This window comes from Pristiophorus japonicus, chromosome 11 (genome assembly GCF_044704955.1).
Source record: "Pristiophorus japonicus isolate sPriJap1 chromosome 11, sPriJap1.hap1, whole genome shotgun sequence".
NCBI lineage: Eukaryota > Metazoa > Chordata > Chondrichthyes > Pristiophoridae > Pristiophorus > Pristiophorus japonicus.
Window position 1 is genome coordinate 181519030 of NC_091987.1, and position 12119 is coordinate 181531148.

At 46.6% G+C, this 12119-nt stretch overlaps 1 protein-coding gene across 1 annotated transcript in view; it reads right to left on the reverse strand.

Moving 5' to 3' along the window:
• The window catches only part of robo3 (roundabout, axon guidance receptor, homolog 3 (Drosophila)), a 332776-nt gene that overhangs the window by 271915 nt on the left and 48742 nt on the right, over window positions 1–12119 (reverse strand). Inside the window, exon 2 of the mRNA XM_070892823.1 lies at window positions 5607–5933. Within this exon, the coding sequence (XP_070748924.1) occupies window positions 5607–5933 (327 nt within the window). The remainder of the gene's footprint in view (window positions 1–5606; window positions 5934–12119) is intronic.

Consider the following 12119-nt stretch of genomic DNA (forward strand, 5'->3'; position numbering starts at 1 on the left):
AGGTGAATCCGCACATTGTACACGTTGAACAGCTTGGAAAAAGACTCAACTGTCTTGTCATTTTGCTGTGCAATTATTAGTCACAAATAAATTAAAGCATTTGTATAAAGTCCTTTGCTACTATCTGTTACCCAATGGAGGGTTTTATCCACCCATTTATTTGGTGACAGCTGTGGCTCAGTGGGTAGCACTCCTGTCTCTCAGAAGGTTGTGGGTTCCAGTCTCACTCCAGTGGTAAGGAGTCACTTCTGAGTGAATAAGAAGCACATAATCTAAGCTGACACTCCAGTGCAGTGCTTAGGGAGGGCTGCACTGTTCTTTGGCTGCGAAGTTACACCAAGGCCCTGCCTGCCCTCTCAGGTGGATGCAAAAGATACCATGTCAGTACTTCGAAGAAGAACAGAGGAATTCTCCCTGGTGTCTTCACCAACATTTATCCCACAACCAACATCACTGAAGACAAATGATCTGGTTGCTTTCTCATTGCTGCTTGTGGGATCTTGCTGTGTGCAAATCAGCTGCCGCATTACTTACATTACAAAACGTTAAAAGTTCTTTCTTCTTTATATCAAAGGCGTTAACCTGGTTGGTTAAATTAAAATGTCTGACAGAAGAATTTCACCTATTGACGAGTTTGTTATTAATATTGCACAGTGCCGCTTTCAGGCAAGACTCTTCTGAAACTGAACTTAAAAAATGAGATTCAGTGAAAAAATATAAAAATAGCAAATGCTGACTCCTTAGAACATTCTAAACACGAGGTACAGGCACAGGGGAGGATCATGTATTTATAACACAGGCTGAATATGTACAATCAGCAGCTTTAGACTCCAAGTTGCAACAAGCCTGTCCCCTGCCACAACCAGCTTCCTACATAAGAACATAACAAATAGGAGCAGGAGTAGGCCACCTGGCCTCTCGAGCCTGCTCCACCATTTAATATGATCAAGGCTGATCTGATCATGGACTCAGCTCCACTTCCCTGCCCGCTCCCCATAACCCTTTATTTCCTTATCGCTCAAAAATCTGTCTATCTCCGTCTTAAATATATTCAATGACTCAGCCTCCAAAGCTCTCTGGGGCAGAGTATTCTACAAATTTACAACTCTCTGAGAGAAGAAATTCCTCCTCATCTCAGTTTTAAATGGGTGGCCCCTTATTCTGAGACTATGTCCCCTAGTTTTAGTTTCCCCTATGAGTGGAAATATCCTCTCTGCATCCACCTTGTCGAGTCCCCTCATTATCTTATATGTTTCAATAAGATCACCTCTCATTCTTCTGAACTCCAATGAGTATAGGCCCAACCTACTCAACCTATCTTCATAAGTTAACCCCCTCATCTCCGGAATCAACCTAGTGAACCTTCTCTGAACAGCCTCCAATGCAAGTATATCCTTCCTTAAATACGGAGACCAAAACTGTATGCAGTACTCCAGGTGTGGCCTCACCAATACCCTGTACAGTTGTAGTGGGACTTCTCTGCTTTTATACTCTATTCCCCTTGCAATAAAGGCCAACATTCCATTTGCCTTCCTGATTACTTGATGTACCTGCATACTAACCTTTTGTGTTTCATGTACAAGGACCCCCAGGTTCTTCTGTACTGCAGCACTTTGCAATTTTTTTCCATTTAAATTATAGTTTACTTTTCTATTTTTTCTGTCAAAGTGGATAACCTCACATTTTCCCACTGCCAAATGTTTGCCCACTCACTTAGCCTGTCTGTATCCCTTTACAGATTTTTTGTGTCCTCCCCCACCCATCTTTGTATCATCATCAAATGTGGCTACATTACACTCGGTCCCTTCATCCAAGTCATTAATGTAGATTGTAAATAGTTGAGGACCCAGCACCGATCCCTGTAGAACCCCACTAGTTACTGTTTACCAACCAGAAAATGACCCATTTATCCTAACTCTCTGTTTTCTGACAGGTAGCCAATCCTATATCCATGCTAATATATTAACCCCAACCCCGTGAACTTTTATCTTGTACAGTAACCTTTTATGTGGCACCTTATCGAATGCCTTCTGGAAATCCAAATACACCACATCCACTGGTTCCCCCTTATCTACCCTGCTCATTACATCCTCAAAGAACTCCAGCAAATTTGTCAAACATGATTTCCCTTTCATAAAACTATGCTGACTCTGCTTGATTGAATTATGCTTTTCCAAATATCTTGCTACTGCTTCCTTAATAATGGACTCCAGCATTTTCCCAATCACCATATTAGTATTCACTCCCACAGATCCATTGTTCTCTGTATACATAGAATTACGTCGCTTGTACAGCACAGAAACAGGCTATTTGGCCTAACTGGTCTATGTGTTTATGTTCCACACAAGCCTCCTCCCACCCCTCTGCATAACCTATGACTCCTTTCCCGCTCGTGTACTTATCTCGCTTTCCCTTAAATGCATCTGTGTTATTTGTGACAACCACTCCACGTAGTAGCGAGTCCCACATTCTAACCACTCTTTGTGTAAAGACGTTTCTCCTGAATTTTCTGTTGGATTTATTAGTGATTATCTTATATTTATGGCCTCTAGTTTTGATCTCCCCTGCAAGTCGGAACATATTCTCTGTGTCTACTCTTTCAGCCCTTTCATTATTTTACAGGCCTATATCGGGTCACCCCTCAGCTTTCTCTTTTCTAGAGAAAAGAGCCCCAGCCTGTTCCACCTCTCCTGGTGAGTGAATCCTCTCAGTTCTGGTATCATCCTTGTGAACGTTTCTTTCCACCTTCTCCAGTGCCTCTATATCCTTTCAATAACATGGAGACCAGAACTGTGTATATATGGGGACCAGTATAATATGGAGACCAGTATAACATGGAGACCAGACCTGTGTATAGTATGGGGACCAGTATAATATGGAGACCAGACCTGTGTATAGTATGGGGACCAGTATAATATGGAGACCTAACCTGTGTATAGTATGGGGACCAGTATAATATGGAGACCAGACCTGTGTATAGTATGGGGACCAGTATAATATGGAGACCAGACCTGTGTATAGTATCGGGACCAGTATAATATGGAGACCAGACCTGTGTATAGTATGGGGACCAGTATAATATGGAGACCTAACCTGTGTATAGTATGGGGACCAGTATAATATGGAGACCAGACCTGTGTATAGTATGGGGACCAGTATAATATGGAGACCAGACCTGTGTATAGTATCGGGACCAGTATAATATGGAGACCAGACCTGTGTATAGTATGGGGACCACTATAATACTGGGCAACAATCTTGCACTAGAACTGCAACATCAAAATTACTCGTTCACCACATTTCAGAGCTTCCTCTCTTCCGTATCTCGAATCACGGGAAGTTCTTGGTGAAAGGGCCAGAAAAGGGCAGCATTTTGATCTGCTCTTGCTTGGAGCCGGCACTGGCTAAAGGGCATTGCTGGTGTGTTGTAGGATTCAAAGGTTCCGAGTTAACATTCCCATGAAATGTAGAACGGGAATTACTGACTCTCTGTGACACCGAGGGCTGAATTTTCTCCGCTCTCACGTCCAAAATCAGACGGGGAACGACAGAAATGGCGGGAATATAGAGCATTGAGACCCATTGCCAACTCCCCATCCTGACCTAAGTTTTTCTACCCTGTCTCAACTGCGACCACCACTGGATGCCCCTTTGCTGTCCACCGGCATCTAAATACCAACAGGGAGGCCGAGCCAGCCTCTGGGCTGAAGGCAATGGTAGGCGTGGGGTAGCAGCATGAAATTCACCAGTGAAGGGACAGGGCCTGGGAGAAGCCTTTCCCCTTCTTTCAAAATGGCTGCCGTTCACTCAGCTGTTTAGGCCATGGGCTCCACTGGGGCCAACAAGACTGTGGCTCCTGCCGCTTTAAGATCCCTCACCAGGGTGCTGCAGTGCCGTCCCTGCCACAGCACCACCGCAGGTTCCTCGATTCCGCTGGCAGATTCCCTCTCGGTGACCAGGAGCATGTGGTGCTTGGGTAATGACCCCCAACCCTGGAGAATGGATGGGGGGAGTGCACCATTATCAATGCCCGCGCCCCCTCCTCCCCCCCAAGTACACTACCGCACCAAAGAAAACACAGCTCCGAACAGCTTACATGCTATAAATGTGACAAAAGCCTCGGAGAGTTTTGAGTGAACCCAACTGCAGTCCACGAGGTGTTAATATTTTGACATGAGCTGAAAGCAAAATGGGAAACTGCGGCTTGAGGTTGTCCATTAGCATTGGGCCTGTCAATCGCAGCCCACAGGTCTGAAACACTTCGCAAACACTGACACTGCAACTCGGGTGTTAATGTTCTGTGAGCGTTGACCTTTGGCCCCTGCTAGCTGGAAGCTGCAACGCTCAGCCGTGCAGTATTGATCGGCTGATCAATGGCTTAACTCAGCCGGATGACATTTGATAAACACTCGCTGTGAAGAGGGTTTCGAGGATGCTCAGAACAAGAGGATAACTCCAATTGTATCGCCCATAACTGCCAGCGGTAATGGATTGGAAATTGAGCTTTGCTTCCTTCAGGGAAGCCATTCCTCTTGTACATGGAAGGATTGAAGTGCACGTCCTATCCACTTCTAAACAAACCAACAGTCCCTGGGAGCAGAGCAAAGAAATAACACTGAATTCATAGAATCATCCAATCTCGAACCACAGAAGGAGACCATTCATCCTACTGTGTCTGTGTCGGCTCTTGGAAAGAACTATCCAATCAGTCGCATAGCCCTTAAAATTTATCCCTTTCAAGTATTTATCCAATTCACTTTTGAAAGTTACTATTGAATCTGCTTCCACCACCCATTCAGGCAGTGCCTTATAGATTAAATTTACTGCATAATCAAATTTCACCCCATCTCACCCCCTGGTTCTTTTGTCAATTATTTTAAATCTTGTGCCCTGGTTACCAACCCTCCTGCCAGTGGAAACAGTTTCTCCCTGTCTGCTCTATCAAATCCCCATATCATTTTGAACACATCTCTTAACATAAAAAAATAATAACATAAGAAATAGGAGCAGGAGTCGGCCATTTGGCCCCTTGAGCCTGCTCCGCCATTCAATAAGATCATGGTTGATCTGATGTTGGCTTGAACTCCATTTTCCTGCCCGCTTCCCATAACCCTTGACTCCCTTATCATTCACCTTAAATATATTCAATGATCCAGCCTCCACTGCTCTCTGGGGCAGAGAATTCCAAAGATTCACCCCCCTCTGAGAGAAGAAATTCCTCCTCATTTCCGTTTTAAATGGGCAACCCCTTATTCTGAAACAATGCCCCCTAGTTCTAGATTCCCCCATGAGGGGAAACATCCTCTCTGCATCTACCCTGTCAAGCCCCCTCAGAATCGTATCCGTTTCAATAAGATCACCTCTCATTCTTCTAAACTCCAATGACTCTAAACTCAAAGCTTAAATCTCCCCATAACCTTCTCTGCTCTTTGGAGTATTGTCCCAGCCTCTCCAGTCTCTCTATATGTTTCAGACGGCGCTATCCAAATTCCAAATGGCAGCTCACTACGACATGTGTTTACCCTCAGGCCTATTGGACCATGAGAGTAGGGTCTGATCAGTGATTCCCCGAGGGGGAGGGGGCTCTGTCCACCCCGGTCACTTACTCGCTACTTCCAGCGACGCGTTTCTGCTGACGGCCTCCCCGAGGTAATTCCTGGCGAGACACACGTAGACGCCTTCGTCCGGCTTGCTCCTCCGCCCGTGCACAATGCGCAGGAAGAAGAGCGATCCGCTGGGGAGCAGCATGCGGTGGGAGCGGGAGTCATCCTTGTCTGTCTCCACCCGCTCTCCGTCCTTGTACCATTCGATGATGGGAGTGGGCCGCCCCTCTGCTTTGCAGTTCAGCGTGGCCGGCTCCCCTTTCGACACGATCAGGTCTGAGGGGTGCTCGATGACTCGGGGCGCAGAGTCTTCCAGACGCAGCCGAGAACCTGAACAAAACATAACACATACTGAACAATGAGATCTGCCATTGTGATTACCAAGGCTGGTGAGCCCTGTTGCTAAGCCGACAATATCACTGGAAACTTATTAAGAATCACCTCATTATAATAGATTCTGAGCTCCATCTTGGCTCAGTGGGTAATGTGCTATGTGGTGTGTTATATCTTCAGTACAACTCACAAACACACACACAGCCTTAAGATGGCAGAACACTCTGGAACTCTAGTCAGGTGACTTGTTCCCTCTTTATTTGTACACAGCACTGGCTGCAGTGTCACAGTAGTCCACAGGTGGAGCTATATATATTTTGTGGTGGTAATGTTGGACTTCCCTTCGCAACACCATCCCGGGAATACCATCGCTGCAAGAATTGCAATGGTTCCAGGAGCGGCCCCACCATCACCTTATCAGGGATCCTAGTGTTGGCTTGATATGCAGCTTTGACCCATGTTCTGATGACAAACAAGAACATAGACCAAGGAGGCCTCAGGCTCAATCAGCTGACCTCTGACTGATTGGCAGAAAGTGCATTACAATTGGCCTCACTACCCCTGTGCTGCAGAAGGGGGTCATGATCCTGGGTCTTTATGAGCGCTTGGTCCAAGAGGTAGGTTTGAAAGAGCGCCTTAAAGGAGCAGAGGCAGAGAGGTTTAGGGAGGACATTTCAGACCTTCGGGCCTAGGCAGCTGAAGGCACGGCTGCCAATGGTGGTGCAAAGGAAGTCAGGGATGTACAAGAGGCCAGAATTGGAGGAGCGCAGAGATCCCAGCGAGTTGCAGGGCTGGAGGAGATTACAGAGATAGGGAGGGGGCGAGACCATGGAGGGATTTGAACATGAGGATGAGAATTTTTAAATGGAGGCATTTGGGGAGTACTGCCAATGTAGGTCAGCGAGCAGAGGCTGTGATGGGTGAACGGGACTTGGTGCGAGTTGGGACACGGGCAGCTGAGTTTTGGATGAGCTCAGGTTTACGGAGGGCAGAATGTGGGAGGCCGGCCAGGAACCACGTAGCAGTCCCACTGAGATCAGTTAACTTCGCACAGCCCTTCAATCGAACGGGGAGCCTCACTGGTCTGCATTGTTCTGTACCACACCGGCAGTGCATTTACCGACAGAGACAGCAAGGGGAACTAAAGGACAAGTTGTTTGCATCAGCGTAACCCTGACAACATCCTTTAAAGGGACACCATTGTCGGCGAAAGTTCACGCAAATAAATTAGAAAAGGTTTGCCAAACAAACGGCACAATTCTAGTCGATGGAATCGACCAGCAGTTTTACCGATTCACCAAAGAAAATAATTGACCAAGCACCTCAACATAAGGCAGATCCCCTTTAATGATGCGACATCATCACCTTACATCAAGCGAACAGACTTTTAATCACCCGATTGAACGATACTCGACTGTCACTCAAACAACCTTTTTGCCCCATCTCCAATATTTTTATAACTAATAAACAAAAGGAAATGAAAATAAAAGTCAGGCACAATTTTTCTAAATATCGCTCTGATTTTCCTCCCGGAGTCAAAACAGCCCTGACTGCATTCGTGGCTGAGGCAAATGGCCACATTGTCCGTGTTCTAACTGGGACTGGCTGCCACACGTTTATCTTGGTTGGTGTGAGTCGAGCTGCAATTTCAATGTGTATTCCACTTATTGTGAGTCGCATTTTTGTGACAAACAGATGAATCACCTCACAATCAGCTGCACTCATCTCTCCTGACACTGGAGGTTTTTTACAGGTACATCAGTGGGAAACTGGAGGTCCTGTCCTCAGGAAAATGCTCCTTATCTCCCCCAGTCTGGCTCCTTCACACAAATACATTTTTATGCTAATATCATCCGTTTAATCATATCGTAACACGGCATATTCACTCACAATGTGCCCTTTTCAAGTGGCACATAAAGTCAATTACTGTGCAAGTGAAGAGTTAGACTGCACATTGCAGCCTTGTTATAACGCGATCCATCTAATGGACCCTATTCTCATTATAACTTGACCTCTGTTACAGTGAGGGCAAGTCTTTAAAGCCCACTGGTCTGCCTAGGGTTGCCAACCCTCTAGGAATTAAAGATTCATCCCCAGGACATTTCTGTGAGCGGTTCCGGGAGGAAAATCAGAGCGCTATTTAGAAAAATTGTGCGTGACTTTTATTTTCATTTCCTTTTCTTTATTAGTTATAAAAATATTGGAGATGGGGCAAAAAGGCTGTTTGAGTAACAGTCGAGTATCGTTCAATCAGGTGATTAAAAGTCTGTTCGCTTTCCAACCGGTGTGGGAAGGTAGTGAGCTGCGAGGACGGACAGGCCGGGTGACCAATGGCACGAGAGTGGGGGCAGGGCGGTTGAAGGTGGGGGGTCACATTATGAAACGTCCAGGAATGCGTCCAGCCAGAGTTGGCGACCCTGCTTGGCGTGGCTTTGCTGCACACTTAGTGCAGGAGCACGAGCTGTACCTTCTCCACAGCCTGGCAAACTGGACCACAGTGTGTTCTTACCAGGGGAATTTAGGTAGAGAATCATAGAATCTTATGACACAGGAGGAGGCCATTTGGCACATCATGCCTGTGCCGGTTCTTTGAAAGAGCTATGTTTTTTTTATTCGTTCATGGGATGTACGCACGGCTGGCAAGGCCAGCATTTATTGCCCATCCCTAATTGGCCTTGAGAAGGTGGTGGTGAGCCGCCTTTTTGAACCGCTGCAGTCCATGTGGTGAAGGTACTTCCATAGTGCTGTTAGAGAGGGAGTTCCAGGATTTTGACCCAGCAACAATGAAGGAACGGCGATATATTTCCAAGTCAGGATGGTGTGTGACTTGGAGGGGAACTTGCAGGTGATGGTATTCCCATGCGACTGCTAGGTGGTAGAGGTCGCAGGTCTGGGAGTTGCTGCAGTGCATCTTGTAGATGTTACACACTGCAGCCACGGTGCACTGGTGGTGGAGAGTCCCACCCATTCCTCATAGCCCTGCCAAGTTCTCCCTTTCAAGTATTTATCCAATTCCTTTTTGAAATGTATGTTAATAAATGCCAGCCATTGGAAGTAAGCCAAGGCTTGCCGATTGGAGGCAGAGGTTTGGGAAATGCCCCCGATCCTGGCTGTATCGTTGGGCTCCAGAGTAATTTCCGGCCTCCACTAGTTGCGTCAGTCTGGGGCTGGAGACTTGCTATAGCCGGCCTTGGTGATCCACCCTGCTGGGTGGAAGAGGTAACTTTGGACTGAAAATATTTAATGTTGGTGAAGAGGCCTCTGTACAATCACGCTCTGAAGCTGGAGGCTGGGGTGTAACCAGGATTTGAACTTGGCAAGTGCGGAGACTGTGTTTACCTTACCTGCATCAGATTAACGGTTATCGGTGCGTGTGTACACCATCCTGATGGAACCTGATTATAGAAATTGGTTGGGGTACAGCAAGTTGTACCACTGAATACTTGTCTGCCTAACATCCACTGAAGCAGCACTGTGGGATGGTTGGCCTAGGCTGTCTGGTCCAGGATCCCTGAGGATTCTACACACAGTGTTATAATGTAGACTATGCCTGGCGCTCACAGTTACACTCTTGAACACAACCCAGCCTCATAATCAGGCTTGCAATTAAAATTCCATGTTATCCACCGCACACACCTTTATTGTAAAAGCTCTCAGTTATAACACTTTCTCTGTTACACCCCGCCCTCAACAACAGACTCCTCGGTTATAACTCTCTCTGTTGCACCCTGCCCTCAACAGCAGATTCCTCGGTTATAACTCTCTCTGTTACACCCAGCCCTCAACAACAGACTCCTCGGTTATAACTCTCTCTGTTGCAAACCACACCCCCATTGTCAGACTCTTAATAATAAGACGTGCTCTGTTACACACCCATCCTCATTATCAATGTAGTGTTTGCGCTGCAGAACTTCATGTAATGGAGCACATAACGTGTGCACACCCAGTGATTTAAAATAATTGGATGGATAACCGGAGGCGGCACAACAACCACATTCCCGATTTGTGCTGTCAGGACACCGTGCTTTGATTTGGAGCACGAAAGAGAAATATTTACCTCAGCGTTACCCCTGGAAAAGATTGTCTGTGTTGAGAATGGAACATATTTACGCCAATTTTTCCTGCTTCATATAAGAACATAAGAACTAGGAGCAGGAGTAGGTCATTTGGCCCCTCGAGCCTGCTCTGCCATTCAGTAAGATCATGGCTGATCTGATCTTAGCCTCAACTCCACTTCCCTGCCCACTCTCCATAACCCTTGATTCCCTTATCATTCAAAGATCTGTCTATCTCCACCTTAAATATATTCAATGACCCAGCTCTCCACAGCTCTCTGGGGTAGAGAATTCCAAAGATTCACGACTCTCACGAGAGTATTAAGCTGAGTAACAACAGGATGAAGCTGGAATTCTCAAAAGTGTGAGTGGAAGCCGCTGTCCTTGAAAAGGTCGGGGCGGCCCACGATGACCTGCTGTGAGAACGCTGGACCCTGGAACATCGTGGGCGGAGGTGCGGTGAATGAGGGTACGGGGCCCAGAAGAGTCGAGGGCCCAGAGGCATCGTGGGCCTGCCCATACTACCAAATGTGTGCGCACTAGGTCCGTGCAGCAGAGCAAGTCTCCAGTCGTCCTGGTTCAACCCTTGCCACTGGATAAAGGCCTAGCTCTGTCAAGCCCGTGTGGTGGCTGATGTGCAACGGTCATCACACATTAAAAAAATCCACGCACAGACATCTTCCACCCCCTCAACTGGAGTTCAGGACTGGAACATCGGGTCCTTCATTGAAACATCTGTGAACTCTTGTGGAAGCAAGTCATCCTCGTTCGAGGGACCGCCGCCTTGAAAAGACACAGGTTCCCAAAGACATAGTGCATCGGCTGCACTCTGACTCAGTAAATGATGGATGAGGGTCTGGGGTAAAATTTCTGCTTTGGGCGCGATCAGGAAATTGCCCCGGTTAGGTGAGGCTTCAAGTTTCCGCCAAAAATAATTAACATAATCACCAATGTAAATTCTTCCACGAACCAGCCAAATCAGGCAGTGCTTTAGAACGGAATGGTTTCTTTTATTCCCCTTTCAATTAAAAAGTATTCTTTGATGCATTTGAGAATGGTAACCTGGTGCAGCTTTATTAATGCAGCGGAAAATGTTTTTTTTAGCAATAATAAGTATTTTTAATAAGGGTGCCCTGTCGTCCTGATATGGAATCACTGAAAATGAATTTTAAAAAGTAATGCTGAACTATTTAACAGTTTCATTGGTGTATACTCATCAACATAGGCAGTCCCTCGGAATCGAGGAAGACTTGCTTCCACTCTTAAATTGAGTCCTTGAGTGGCTGAACAGTCCAATACGAGAGCCACAGTCCCTGCCACAGGTGGGACAGACAGTTGCTGAGGGAAAGGGTGGGTGGGACAGGTTTGCCGCACGTTCTTTGCGCTGCCTGCGCTTGATTTCTGTAAGCTCTCGGCGATGAGACTCGAGATGCTCAGCCTCAGTGAGTCCACCTCAGAGAGCAGTGAGGTGTACACGAGCTAGTTTTTAAGTAAATTAAATATTTTTTGATCTGAAAAAACTTTTAAAACGTGGCAATTAGTGCCTGTGCGCAAAAGAAAACGAGCACAATTTGAAGAGCCTTCCCGAATCAGCACAATCAGCGGAATATCTCAATTTCGACGTGGGGAGGAGGGGGGGTAGGCGTGGCTAGTTTAGTAGAGGGCGGGGGCCTGATCCGGGCTAATTGAATCTTGAACCAGTGTACAAGGTCATGAAAAACACAAACCTCAGCGGTTTGGGGGGTAACTCACTTGCGTTTAAATTTCCCCAATCTTTCACATTGCTTCGGCCCGTTCCGCCAGGATTGCACTGATATAACCAGCGGAAACGAGCAGTAACTTGGCTCCTTTGTGTTTAAAGTGGTGAGTGCGATGCTGTTCCTGACAAGTGGGGGAAATGCTCCACAAAAAAGAATTGCATTTATATAAGCGCCTTATCTTCCAAACGTCCCAAAGCACTTTACAGCCAATGAAGTACTTTTGGAGTGTCGTCACTGTTGTAATGTGGGAAACGTGGCAGCCAATTTCCACACAGCAAGCTCCCACAAACAGCAATGTGATAATGACCAGATAATCGTTTTTTGTTATGTTGATTGAGGGATAAATATTGGCTGGTATACCGGGGATA